The 12,402-nt window shown below is 38.6% G+C and overlaps 1 protein-coding gene across 1 annotated transcript; it reads left to right on the forward strand.

Annotated features, from left to right (window-relative positions):
- The first annotated feature begins 640 nt into the window (after positions 1 to 640).
- Positions 641 to 11,624, forward strand: LOC131771757 (sterol O-acyltransferase 1-like). Its single transcript, XM_059087614.2, has 14 exons — positions 641 to 749; positions 833 to 903; positions 1,169 to 1,281; positions 3,794 to 3,844; positions 4,028 to 4,135; positions 4,637 to 4,907; positions 5,382 to 5,457; positions 5,977 to 6,148; positions 7,008 to 7,145; positions 7,666 to 7,801; positions 8,252 to 8,350; positions 9,411 to 9,540; positions 10,255 to 10,409; positions 10,958 to 11,624. Exons 1-14 carry the CDS (start codon positions 698 to 700, stop codon positions 11,030 to 11,032), a joined length of 1,647 nt encoding a protein of 548 aa, XP_058943597.2. The 5' UTR covers positions 641 to 697; the 3' UTR covers positions 11,033 to 11,624.
- The last annotated feature ends 778 nt before the right edge of the window (positions 11,625 to 12,402 follow it).

The following is a 12,402-nucleotide window of genomic DNA, read 5'->3' on the forward strand; positions in this document are numbered from 1 at the left end:
TTAAAGGAAGACCACATGCTAATACTGTATCTGTAGGAAATCTAAAACATAGCAGGTTAGTTTATCATTTTGACGTGTGTAGCCAAGGAAGCAACGAAAAATCTCCCTAGTAAAATCTCGATCGTTTTAAATTAATTTTAGGTATTGTCTCTTCTACAATTACACTGTGGGAAAAGGGAATCCCCTTAGTGTTCTTAGCAAACTACTGAAGTGTATATCTATAGTTCCTATGATTGCCAATAAACTGAAAATGGAACTGTCAGATTTTGCAGCTCTTTACTATCTCCAGATTTACTCGAGTCACTATTTTAAACAAAACGGTCTACCTTGTACACGCCAAGGCGTGTATAATGTATTTTGTCATAATAGGAAATTAAAAGAATTTCGTCTTCGCTTCCCACCATTTGCTTTTGGAAAAAACATTAGGCCATGATATTCATATTTTGACGTTTTCCTGGAATGCTTATATATTTAATGAGGATCTTAATGTGAGTGTTTACCGTTCATTCACATCAAAGCCCTTATATTATTATTTCCGAGTTGTTATGTTTAGCGTGACAATTCTTAAATAAAACCTAACGTGACGAGACTAGTCCGAGGTTTCCTGATAAACTCATCGGTTTCTTGCGGTGCCTGGTCTCTAAGCTTTAGGCCGGTAGAGAGGTCATGACAATCGAAATCTTAGTGAACTGCAACAATGGCTTCGTCATCTAACCTACGGAGGAGGCAAACTCGTACTATGAATGGAGGTGATTTGCCTGTGATAAGCGAAACCAACTGCAGGCCAGGATTTGGTTCGGATACAAAGTATGATGATTTTTTTTCTTTTCAGGCGCCAATTTCTTGGACAAGAAACACGAAATGGGTCGCGCACGAGCGCAAGAAGTTCGCCGACGTGCTGAGGTACATTTGTTCCGCAATTAAGGATTAAAAAAAAAATAGCCTTGTACTTCAACAATTTCCTATTGTGTTAGATGTTTTTGTTGTTGTTTTTAAAATGTGATGTATTCCTTTCTGTGACCACGCGTTGTAAATCTGAGAAACATAGACTTCATTCATTTTCCATATTTATAATTTTCCGTTTTGTTGCGTGAACGTATGTTATCTCAAATTTTCGTTGAATTCCCCGAAGTAATGTTTTTAATTGAATTTTTTTCTCTCTTGTAAGCAATTGAGAACGGAATTGGTAGAACAGATTGATGGTCAACTCAATGAGTTACTCGATGACGTCCTCTACGATGTGGATAACTTGGAATCCGTCGTAGATCACTCGTTTGTTAGGTACGTTTGAATGAAGTGCTCTCAGCGCCCTAGGTTTTTTTCCTTAAAAAGGAAAAAAGCGAGGAAACTGCTTCCTTTCGCCGGACTTTACAAACTATTTTCTTTCCTTATGACACAATTTCCATTGAAATAGATATCTTGTTGCGTCTGGAATTAGAACTTGTACTTTGCCCAATAGGAGGATAAAATTGGTGTTCATTGTGTAATTTCCTTGTTTAGGAGATCGCACGTGACAATGTAAACGTGTGTGTTTTAACAAGCAAACGGCCCCATGATGGTAGATTTAAACATACAGAAGAGTTATGGAGTCACAGATTTACACAGAATAACCACTATTTTATCAGGATTCCATTATTTCACTATTTTTATGTGTTGCATGTCAGTTACGCTCGACTTCTTTTGATTTGTTAGGCCCCAACATTTTTGCGCGAGAACAGCTGTTGAAACCCAGCTCGCCATCGATCACGAAACAGTTTGATGATGAAACATTTCTCGCCAAACGCTTTGTGCAAATCAATTATACTTTCGTTTTATTACTGGTGTGAAATTTTTCAGATAATTTTGACTCAAATAATTTAACATAATAGGAGATACAGCTGTCAAAATCTGTTTGTGATGGTAATGTTTAAATTGGAAGCTTTAGGGCATATCTATCAGAGACCTTAACTTGCCATTAACAGTACTTAACAGTCCTTAACTTGTCATTTCTGGTTGGTGGTTGAGGGACTTTTCAAGCACTTTAGATTGTCAGATGGACATATTACCAATATTTTATGCCGTTTTACAAATGAAATATGTTTTACATTAATCAGGGTGAATGTTGGTGAACCAGACAATTTTAATCCATTAGCATTTAGTATTTGCTTGTGGCATCAACTGAGCCACCTTAGGTATCCTATTGTACCTCTGCGAAAATCGAAGATGTATTTTCTAGAACAAATTTTGAATCACTTTAATTCTCACACTGACAAATTATTCCTGAGACAATTTTGAAACAAAAAGTGGGGCTCTTGTTCTCTTTGAACCCGTGAAAGCCAAGACACAACAAATTCCACGCATCATAGAAAGGTGTTAACTCTACTTCCCAATGTGCATGAAAGAGATTTTCTCTTTGAAAGAAAAAGCATTCAGTAACATGACTTCCTTTGTCAGAAATAGATCAATCATTGTGGATGAATATATCTGCTGGTCACAGGTTAATAAACAACAGGTTCAGTTTGCTGAAAATAAAAGTGTTTACTTTTAACAACTAAGAATTTGGCTGTGAGAGGTCTCTTAACACTTCAACCTCCATGAGTGGCCAAAATAGAATTTCTCCTTACAATATCAATACAATGTCAAGAAGACGTTAAGTACTAAGAGCAAAGAAAAATATCAGCTGCATGATTGTTAGTTGACCCAAAACAAAATTCTCTGAACTAACATCATAAGCATTGTATGGCAGACAGCAAGGAGAATTACCACTGAGATTGTGAGGGTGAGAGGGTTAACCCTTTCACTCCCAAGATCTGTTTAGTAATTCTCCTTACTATCTGCCATACAATTCTTATGATGTTAGTTCAGAGAATTTGGTATTGGATCAACTAATAATCCCATGATCGATATTCTTCTCTTTTCTCATCACCTGCCTGCTTGATATTGTATTCACATTGTTAGGAGAAATTCTGTCTCAGTCACTTGTGGAGTGAAGGAGTTAACAAGTCATGTTTTGCAGTTTAGTGTTGATGAGAACTCAAACAGCAAGTTGTTATCTTTGGAGTCAGTTTGGTCAAAATAAAAATCCTCTATTTGCTTCTTATAGAATTAAGCAGATGTTTGAAATGTGAAAATATGCATCTGACCTATGTTAAAACCACCTATGTTGTCATGCTATACATAATCTCTTTATCTTGCGATTTAAATGATGCCTACTTCTCTTGTCTTTCAACATGTCATACTGTTGATAAATGTTATCTGTGAATAACTCACCCCCATTTAACTAAATAACAAGAATTTTAAGGATGTAACCTTTGTTTCATAATTTGAGTATTTTATAATACAAAACAAAAGACATCACAATGGTTATTCTTAGTTTTTTTCTAAGTTGTTCATCATGCTTTACCCTTTTTAAATGCTGAGCTTAACATAACTATTATGAGCATCATGGCAGGCAACAACATGTGGACCCTCTGCTTATAGGAGGAATTTTAACCCACTACACCCTAACATCAGCATATGTATTCTCCATACTGTTCTCTAAACATTTTCTTAGGAGCAGACAAGGAGAATTTGTTGAACAATCAAAAGCTTCTTAATTGTTGATCGTTTCCTTCATTCTCATGACCCTATTGTGTGATTCAGGAGGGATTTGTAAGGAGAAATTAGATGCTAGTCACTTCTAATGGTTGAAGGGTTAAGTAAGGACATGAAATTGTCAGGTAAAGCTTGGAGCCCAGATTATTATCCTGAAATAAAATGTAACTATCAGTCAGAGTTGTATAAATATCAAATGTTTATTTATTTATTTTTTTAGAGACAAGCTGAATGGAAATAAAGTATTTGTGGCAAGACAGTCGATGTTAACGTAAGTTTGGCTGATTTTATGAACACTTTTTATCAGGTGAAACTGGTGGATTTTAATTTATCAGTGCTCTTGTGAGAGGCTGGTTTTTCAAAGCCTGATTTTTATGAGCATTTAACTTGATAAATACTTTTGCAAAGTCATACAATTCTTTATTCATAATTAATGGTCTTTTTCCTACACTAGGGAACTTCTTGAAGTTAACCATATCAAGACAATCTACAACATCTTTGTGGCCCTACTTGTCATGTTTATTATAAATACAGTGGTCTATGACTACATTGATTCAGGGAGGTGAGGAGTTTTGTTCTTTATTTATTCAGACCTAAAACACAACAAAGCAGACATAAATGGAAACATGATGGAACTTAACTCAGTTTAAAAAATAGTATCTCTGAAAAAGAATCCTGCACAGAGGCATTTATTGGTGGCCATTTCAATATTCTTTCAGGCAAGGCAGGGGAGAGGGGGGGAGGGGTGGGGGGCATGTGCTCAAATCTCAAACAATAGTTGAAGAGATGTAATGACAAGATTATTTGACAAGAGAAGTTGTATGTTAATCTCTTCAGGGGAGTTGAAGGTTTAAGAAAATAGATTTAAAATGCTCTGCAGCTTGCTATAATATCCCTTTTCCTCAATGCTGTGCAATCACAAAAAACACTAAGTGAAGTATATCGTACATAGATATAATGGTTTTCTAGAAAGTTGCAACTTCAGTGGAATGAATCAACTATTTTATTACAATTTGTAGCACTGCATGGTTAGACACTTTTTTGTGCTTTATTTCATTTGCAGTCTTTCACTTGACCTTTCAATACTGAAATGGGCATTTGGTAAACCTTCAATAGTTGTCAGCTTGTGGCTCGTAATGAAGGTCATGGCACTCTCTGCATTTCCTCTTTTCATGGCTTGGCACACAAACCGCCATTCATGGCTACCTCTACCAGACCTGGTCTGGCTTACTTTTTACATTATCTACATGACTGTATTTACAATACTCCCTGTCAAAGAAGTTTGCCAACAGGATCTTCCACCTGCCTCTTCAATTATCATCCTTGCAGAACAGGTAAAGGCAGTAAGAAACAAGCCACAGTCTTGCACAAATTCCATAGAGGTTGTAATTCCCTTGGAGCTACAGAATTTCTGGGATAGGGGGTGAGGGGAAATGGAGGGGTGGTGTGTCACAAGAGATTGAGTCACAACCCACCCCTGAGGGGTGCCACCCCAGTGTTGTGAGTCACTTCATGCTATAGAAACTAGGATAAGCTCTAGTCTTAACCTGTAACTCCCAGAAGTGATAAGCATGTAACTTCTCCCAATAAAATTCATACATTATCCATCAAACAGGTAACGAGAATACTTAAACTTATCGGGCAGAAGTGATTATCTTGATGAAAAACCAAATTCTTGTAACCAATTTACACGGAAATGTATAGCAGCCAATGGGGAGAAATGAAATTAGATCTTGGGAGTGAAAGGGTTGATGAGACTGTAGAGTTAATCCTTTTTTTTTTTTCATTTTCTTTTTTTGTGTCTTCAGATTCGCTTTATGCTCAAAGTGCATGCATTTGTCAGGGAAAATGCACATAAGGTTCTTTCCTACAAAAAGTCAAAAGGTAAATAAATACATTGTTAATTAATAGAATTATCAGTTCAGAGTCAATCCTACACATGGGAAATTGTCACCATTAAACTGTGGAGCTGGGGATTGATGTCAATCCACAGAATTAGTTTTCTCCCTCTTAATGAAACACTGTGAGGAGTTGTCACCTTCTGTGAAATGAAGTAAATCTGCCAAGGAATCAAGAATCAAGTGGGATCTACTTATGGCTCCCACTTGATCAGTTTAACTGGGTATTTGAAAGTGTTAGGTCTTGTAGCTTGAATGGCAAAAATTGGTTCCTGCAAAATACAAACTTGCTAACTGGTGAGAGAAGACTCCTGCAAATTGCTCATGCTGAGTGAAAATTTGGTTTTAACAACTGAGTTGATGAATTAAATGTGAACTGGCTTTGGTGATGAGTTTCAGTCTAAAGCTGATGTTTTGAGTGAGAGCCCTTTTGTGAGCACCACTTTTTTTTAGAAACCTACCTCCTTGTTATACAACATGTTACATTTGTTTGTTGCTCTTCAAGGGCTAAAGGAGAACTCAGAGTCATCTGCAGAAACAGATCAAGCTAATGAGGGAGATATGGATGATGCAAATGAAGACAGAGATGAGAAAGAAAAGCAGTCACTACCAGAGTTTGGACAATACCTGTACTTCTTGTTTTGCCCAACTCTCATCTACAGAGATCAGTACCCTATGTAAGTATCAAAAATTCAACAACTAATGCTTTACACCCCAACATCAATATTCACATTCTCTATACTCTACTCAATACATTTCCTTTGGTACTGACAAAGAGAATTTGTTCAACAATCAGGATGGAGATCATTTTCTTTATTCTCATAATCTTAGTGAATTATTCAGCAGTACTGCTGTTGGGAGAATTTAGATGCTGGTCTCTTTGAGGAGTTAAGGGTAAAATGACGAGGCTTGCATTTTGGCAAATGACAGAGTTTCACCAGGACAAGTCCTCAAGGGGACAAGTGCCGTGTAGAACTATTGATTAACCCTTTCGCTCCCAAGAGTGATCAACTTCTCCCTATAATATATCCATGCACAATCCAGCAAACGGGCAATGAGAATTCTCAAACTTATCTGGTAGAAGCTGTTGTCCTGATCTAGCACCAAATTCTCATAACTAATCTACAGGGATATGTTTAGTAGCTGGAGGGGAGAATTAACAATCAGATCTGAGAGAGGGTTTACAAATGAATAATTGATAACTCGTTGGTAGGACTGATGGAGAATGTTTCGATGACTGCTGTAGTCTTTTCCAGAGAGAGTGAGGAGGTTCTTTTGGGGAGAATACAGGCTAGTGTTACTTAAATCAAGCAGCTGTCCTCTAAAAGATGTCAGAACTCATCAAAATATTTATCATTAGTTCTCTTCATGCCATTAGTGGCACAGATGGCATACACAAGCTTTCTTCATAGCTCCTTAGAAGGCAACAAAGATTATGAGATAAATCAGTCTCTTTTTTCCCTGAGGGTATTCTATTAGATGCTTATGAAACAAAACTTAGAAAACTTCCTCAAACATATGGGATCATTTTCTCAGGACTCCTTGTATCAGATGGAATTATGTGGTATCCAATTCATTTCAAACCGTGGCCTGTATCTTCTACACGTACTACGTTTTTGCCCGTTTTTGTGTGCCCGTGTTCAGGAATATTGGAAAGGGACATTGGAGTTTTAAGTGAGTATGTTGCTGAATTTTAAGCCAGTTTGCAACACAGACAGTTAACATTGGAGGTTAAAAGTTGTAGACACATATTGTATTCTTACTTAGGGGCCACCTTCCTCCACTCCCAAAAAATGTTGATTTTTGTTTGCGTTGTGCACATGAGCGCCCACCTCCCATCACTGTGGTCCAGGTTCGATTCCCAGACCTGGCGTCACATGTGGGTTTAGTTTGTTGTTGGTTTGCGTCTTTGCTCCAAGGGTTTTTCTCCGGGTCCTCTGGTTTTCCTCCTTCCACAAAAACCAACATTCCAAATTGCAATTCAACCTGGAAACAGTAAACAGGAAGAGCCACCCTCGTGGAGAGTCCACTGCTAAATCATCATTGTTATATTATTGTTATTATTGTCCAACCCAGGAACGCCACTCCAGCAGCAGCCTTTTCAAATTTTCCATTTTTTGCAAATGTACGGCGGGAAACTTGAACCGTGTCTCACGTGAACTTTGATTTTTTTTTTGTTGTTGTGTATTTTCAGACATTTCACGTTGTCAGTATTCAACTGTATGCTTCCCGGGACAATGGTTCTTGTTCTTGGTTTCTTTGCCATCCTTCATTCCTGGTTAAATGCCTTCGCGGAAATGACCAGGTTTGCTGACAGAATGTTTTACGAGGTGAGTAAAAATCACCTCATCGTTAGTGCAAACTGGAATGTAAACACTCTACACCCTAACATCAGTATGCATATTCTCCATACTGTTCTCCATACATCGCCTTTGTTACTAACCAGGAGAATTTGTATCCTGATCAAGAGCGTCCTTACATGGTAATCATGTCGTTTATTCATAAGACCCTAAGGTTTGAATCAAGGGCGTTGCTGTTTGGAGAAATTAAATACTACTTCGCCCGCGGTGGAGAAAAAGGGCTTGAGCACTGCGAGCCGTTGAGAGGTTTGCAGGGTCTAGCACCGATAATGAGGCCAGAGCCGCGGCAAACCTCTCCCCGGCTCGTCTCAAATCTTCCCGCAGGCGAAGAAACGCGCGTCCTGCAGCGCTGATAAAGATAGTTTGCTAGCAAGCTAATGAATAGACGGCGCAACTTGTCTCCTCGTGATTTTACAACAGGATTGGTGGAACTCTACCTCCTACGCTGACTACTACCGCACATGGAATGTTGTAGTGCATGATTGGCTGTACGCGTACATCTACAAGGACGTTTTGATGGTGAGCAGCATTATTAGTTACAATGTTGTAGTAATTAGACAGAGTTGATTGTGTATCGGTCAGCACAGCGGTCAATCGTCTGCACATGTGCAAACGTTGAAACCGCAATGAAGCAGCATCAACATAACATGGTGTTTGGAAACGTTTGAATTTTATGGCCGCGTTCAAAGCAGAATCGTAAATCAGCGGAAATCCCTTCACTGAATAAATTTGGTTTTAGACGTATCTCAAGTTTTCCTTTTCCAAGCTCTTGTTTACTTTTGTTTCCTTGAACTTTTCAATTTTTTTCCGTAAATTTTGCGTGCGCTGAGTGACTCCGGTTGTTTCCTTTAAGAAGTTGCGCGGGAAATTTGAGCGCGGCTAGTTGCATGCACGACGTTTCACCGCAGAAGACATTAGGGACCTTAAGCAGTCAGGACGGCAACGCCAAGGAAGACTTCGATTGAAAAATAAGTTTCTGCCTTTGATTAGAATTTTAAAAATGGCTGCATGTGTTTACCGTCTCATACGGCGTCACACCTCAACTTCAACATAACGTATGAAAGAAGCGTTGTGTTCCAAATGGAAGTTAAACTAATTTGCCGTCGCGGTTTCGGTTCGCAGACGACGCAGATTGTGGTGATTTCACGTTGTTGTTTTGCATAGGACGGCTAAGAAATGTACAAAGTTTTAACACGCACGTGCTGAGCTATTGTTCTGCCAATTAGATCTTTTGTTTTTCCATTTCCTCGTTGCCATCGCCGTCGTGGTTTGCTGAAGGTCCCGATTGTCCGAGTGACCGACATCTCGACAACGCGAAGATTAACCAGAGAGTAACTTGTCCTTTAGTCTATGTTTCAATTTCAGTGAGAAGACTTGATATGACGCTACCGTACTCTAAGCGCCTCTTGGACTCTTTTTTCCCGATGTGGTGTTATATCTCCCTGAGTACACTTCCCGCCCAAGTTATGACTCTTTTCGATCGCAAAGCTTCATAAAGTTTTGACATTTTTAGGAGAAATTTAATGTTTGTATTAACTTGGCTCAGGCTAACAGATTGTTTTAACTTTGTTTCCTTCAGCTTATTAAGAACCGTCAAGTGGCAAGAGTGACCGTGTTTATCTTGTCCGCCATTGTTCACGAATATGTGTTGATGTTCTCTTTTCGCTTCTTCTTCCCAATTCTTCTCTTTATGTTTGGTGTCATAGGATGTAAGTAATTCATTTTTGTTGTGAATTTTATCTTTGCTTTCCTGGGGGAACGAAATTAATGTTCTGAGACGCTTCAATAAGTATTTGCTTACCACTACTACAGCATTCGACCAGTTTTAACTTCAAAGTTTTCGTTTTAAACGAAGACCTAGAGAAAAAGGGTGCTTGGTAGAAGCTTCGGAATTGTAGAAGGGGGCTTTCTGACGACGGGGGTAAGCTTATTTTCAAAAGTGTTAATTTTTTTGGGGGGGGTTAGTTAGGTTCTCCTTTTAGGCTGGGTCACCACTCTCACAGTGTCTCCCTGAAACTTGACAAACTACTTGGCGTTTACTTGCGCGCCAAGTCATAGATTGGAATTAAGGGGATAAGTTTATGAAGAAACTGTGGTGCTACGTCGTTGGATGGTATAAATAGATAATTTGATTGTAACGACTAAGTTGATAATGTAAAGTAGACATCGTAATGGGTTTTTTAAGCTGACGTTTCGAGCGTTAGCCTTCCGTCCGATTCCGCTCAGACGAAGGACTAACGCTCGAAACGTCAGCTTTGAAACTCTTCACAGTGGCCCATGTAGTTTATCAACTCAGTTGATAACTCTAAAATATCAGGTCACACGTTAGATTTAGGTTTAAGCGTCTTTAATCAGGCTTCCTGGATCAGCAGGATTGGTAGTTAGTTAATAATATCGTTTTCCCATCCGCCTTTCAATTTCAGTGTCGTTTGTGTTCTTGAAACCAAAGAAACACGTCGAGAACATATCTCAGGCTTGGAACGTGTTTATGTGGATCACATTGATCATCGGCAATGGGCTGTTGATGTGCTTGTATAGTCAGGAATGGTTTGCCCACCGGAACTGCCCCAGTACGAGTGTAAGTAGCCAAAAGTTACTGAACTTAAACTTGTTTTTATTGTCTTTTTCTTTATACGGTGGCTTATGACGGACACTCCGGCGAGGTTATTAACTTGCGATATCATCGCGCAGAATGCCACGACATACCCGAGACTTTTTAAGTAAATTTGAAACTGAATTGACGGAATGCGCGCCACACAATAGGGAAAATGGTCTGAAAATCACAAGAGGGGTGCATGTTTTTCTTGTTTTCACTAAAATCGCTTTGAATAAACCACTTTTACTACATGGATTACCATATGGGATGTAAATCGCGATAATTTTCGATCGTAACATATAGCTTTTGGTCGCAAGTTACGTTATCAAAGTTAGTAACTTGCGACAGGAAAATCCAATGTTCCTTATGGGCTACTTTATTTAGGGAGCGACAGGAACCCAATATGAATAATGGGCTCCTGGGACAAGTCTTTGTCTTAATTTATACCAATAGCATTTATCTGACCCTGGCAGCTTCGAAGGGCGTGATCACTTTAACATTCTTGACTTTTTAAATTTTCCTCTTTTCAGAAATCGCTCCTGGATCAATTAACCCCTCGGTCTTGGAGTGAGGAGTGTCTAAAACTGTACCAGCACACTCAATAAAGAAAAATCATCTGCAAGACTTACTCATGCATCACATGTAACATGCAGGAAAACAAATGACATGTCATGATCAAACGTAAAACCAATTCTTACCGACCGTTGTAAATTAAGAAAGAGGGCCTTTTAGTTTCACGGGAAAATCTAAGTGAAGACTTTTATGTGACTTTGAACTGTTCTGATTGATTTGAATTGTCTGACTTCTGGACCCTTAAGAGTGACTAGCATCTAAGTTCTCCTTACAATGTCGCCCCTGAATCAAAGACTAAGGTAACGAGAATACAGGAAACGATCACCAATGAAAGATGCTTGTGAATGTTAAACCGGCAAATTCTCCTCGTCAGCACCTTAGGAAATTTTGGAGAACAGTACGAAGAATATGAATTTTGATTTTAGGTTGGAAAGGGTTAACCCAATCCTAGTTATTACCTTTACGGTTTTTAACGAAAAATTGAATTGGACGCTTTTAAAAGTTCGTCGGTTTTTGGGATTAATACTGAAGACAAATAGAAAACTTGACATGAAAGAAAAAATAATGGAACTGAACACAAATCGTTGTCTCATCCATTAAAATAATATTTGTCACACAGTTGAAGGTTCGTCTGTTGTTTCGTTTCATTTAAAAAACGTAACAAGCATTTCTCCATACAATATCAATACAATATCGAGCAGACAAGTTGGGGGCCATGAAGAAAAACTATCAGTTAGGGGATTTTTAGTTGATCCAATACCAAATTTTCCAAAATATATCATAAGAATTGTATGGCAGACAGTAAGGAGAATTACCAAGGAGATCTTGGGACTGAAGGATTAGAAGGCAAGGCAACGCCGTGGAAAACGCCAAATTAAAGAATGACTTCGTCTATTTTTGAAGAAGTTCGCAAATGGTTGTGTCGAACGGAACTACATCTCGGACTTCAGCTTAACAAATGTGAATTTCTTAAGTTCGAAAAATTAATTCGCAATTAATTCACAGTCGGGGTTCCCGTACTCTGACAACGCAAATTTTCGTAATTTGACGTCGATGTTTTGTAGAGGACAGCAAGGAAGTGTACAAAGTTTTAAAGCGCACGTGCTGAGCTATTGTTCTGCCAATCAAGTGTGTTCATTTACCACGTTCTTGTTTAAAGTCGCTGTCTAGTTACGAGGGATCTTAACACTTCAGGACGGCTTTACCGAAGAAAACGTCGATTTTAAGATAAACCTATTTTTCTTTAAAATTTCGTGAATGACCGGATGTGTTCACGACCTCAGCGGCGCCAGTATTCAAATTCAGCATAATATATCAGCGCGAACTTACATTTCCCGTCGGGTTTCCGTCATATTCAAAGCAATTTGTAATTGAGTGTCGAAAAGTAAACCACTGAATTGCT

Source organism: Pocillopora verrucosa, chromosome 10 (genome assembly GCF_036669915.1).
Source record: "Pocillopora verrucosa isolate sample1 chromosome 10, ASM3666991v2, whole genome shotgun sequence".
NCBI lineage: Eukaryota > Metazoa > Cnidaria > Anthozoa > Scleractinia > Pocilloporidae > Pocillopora > Pocillopora verrucosa.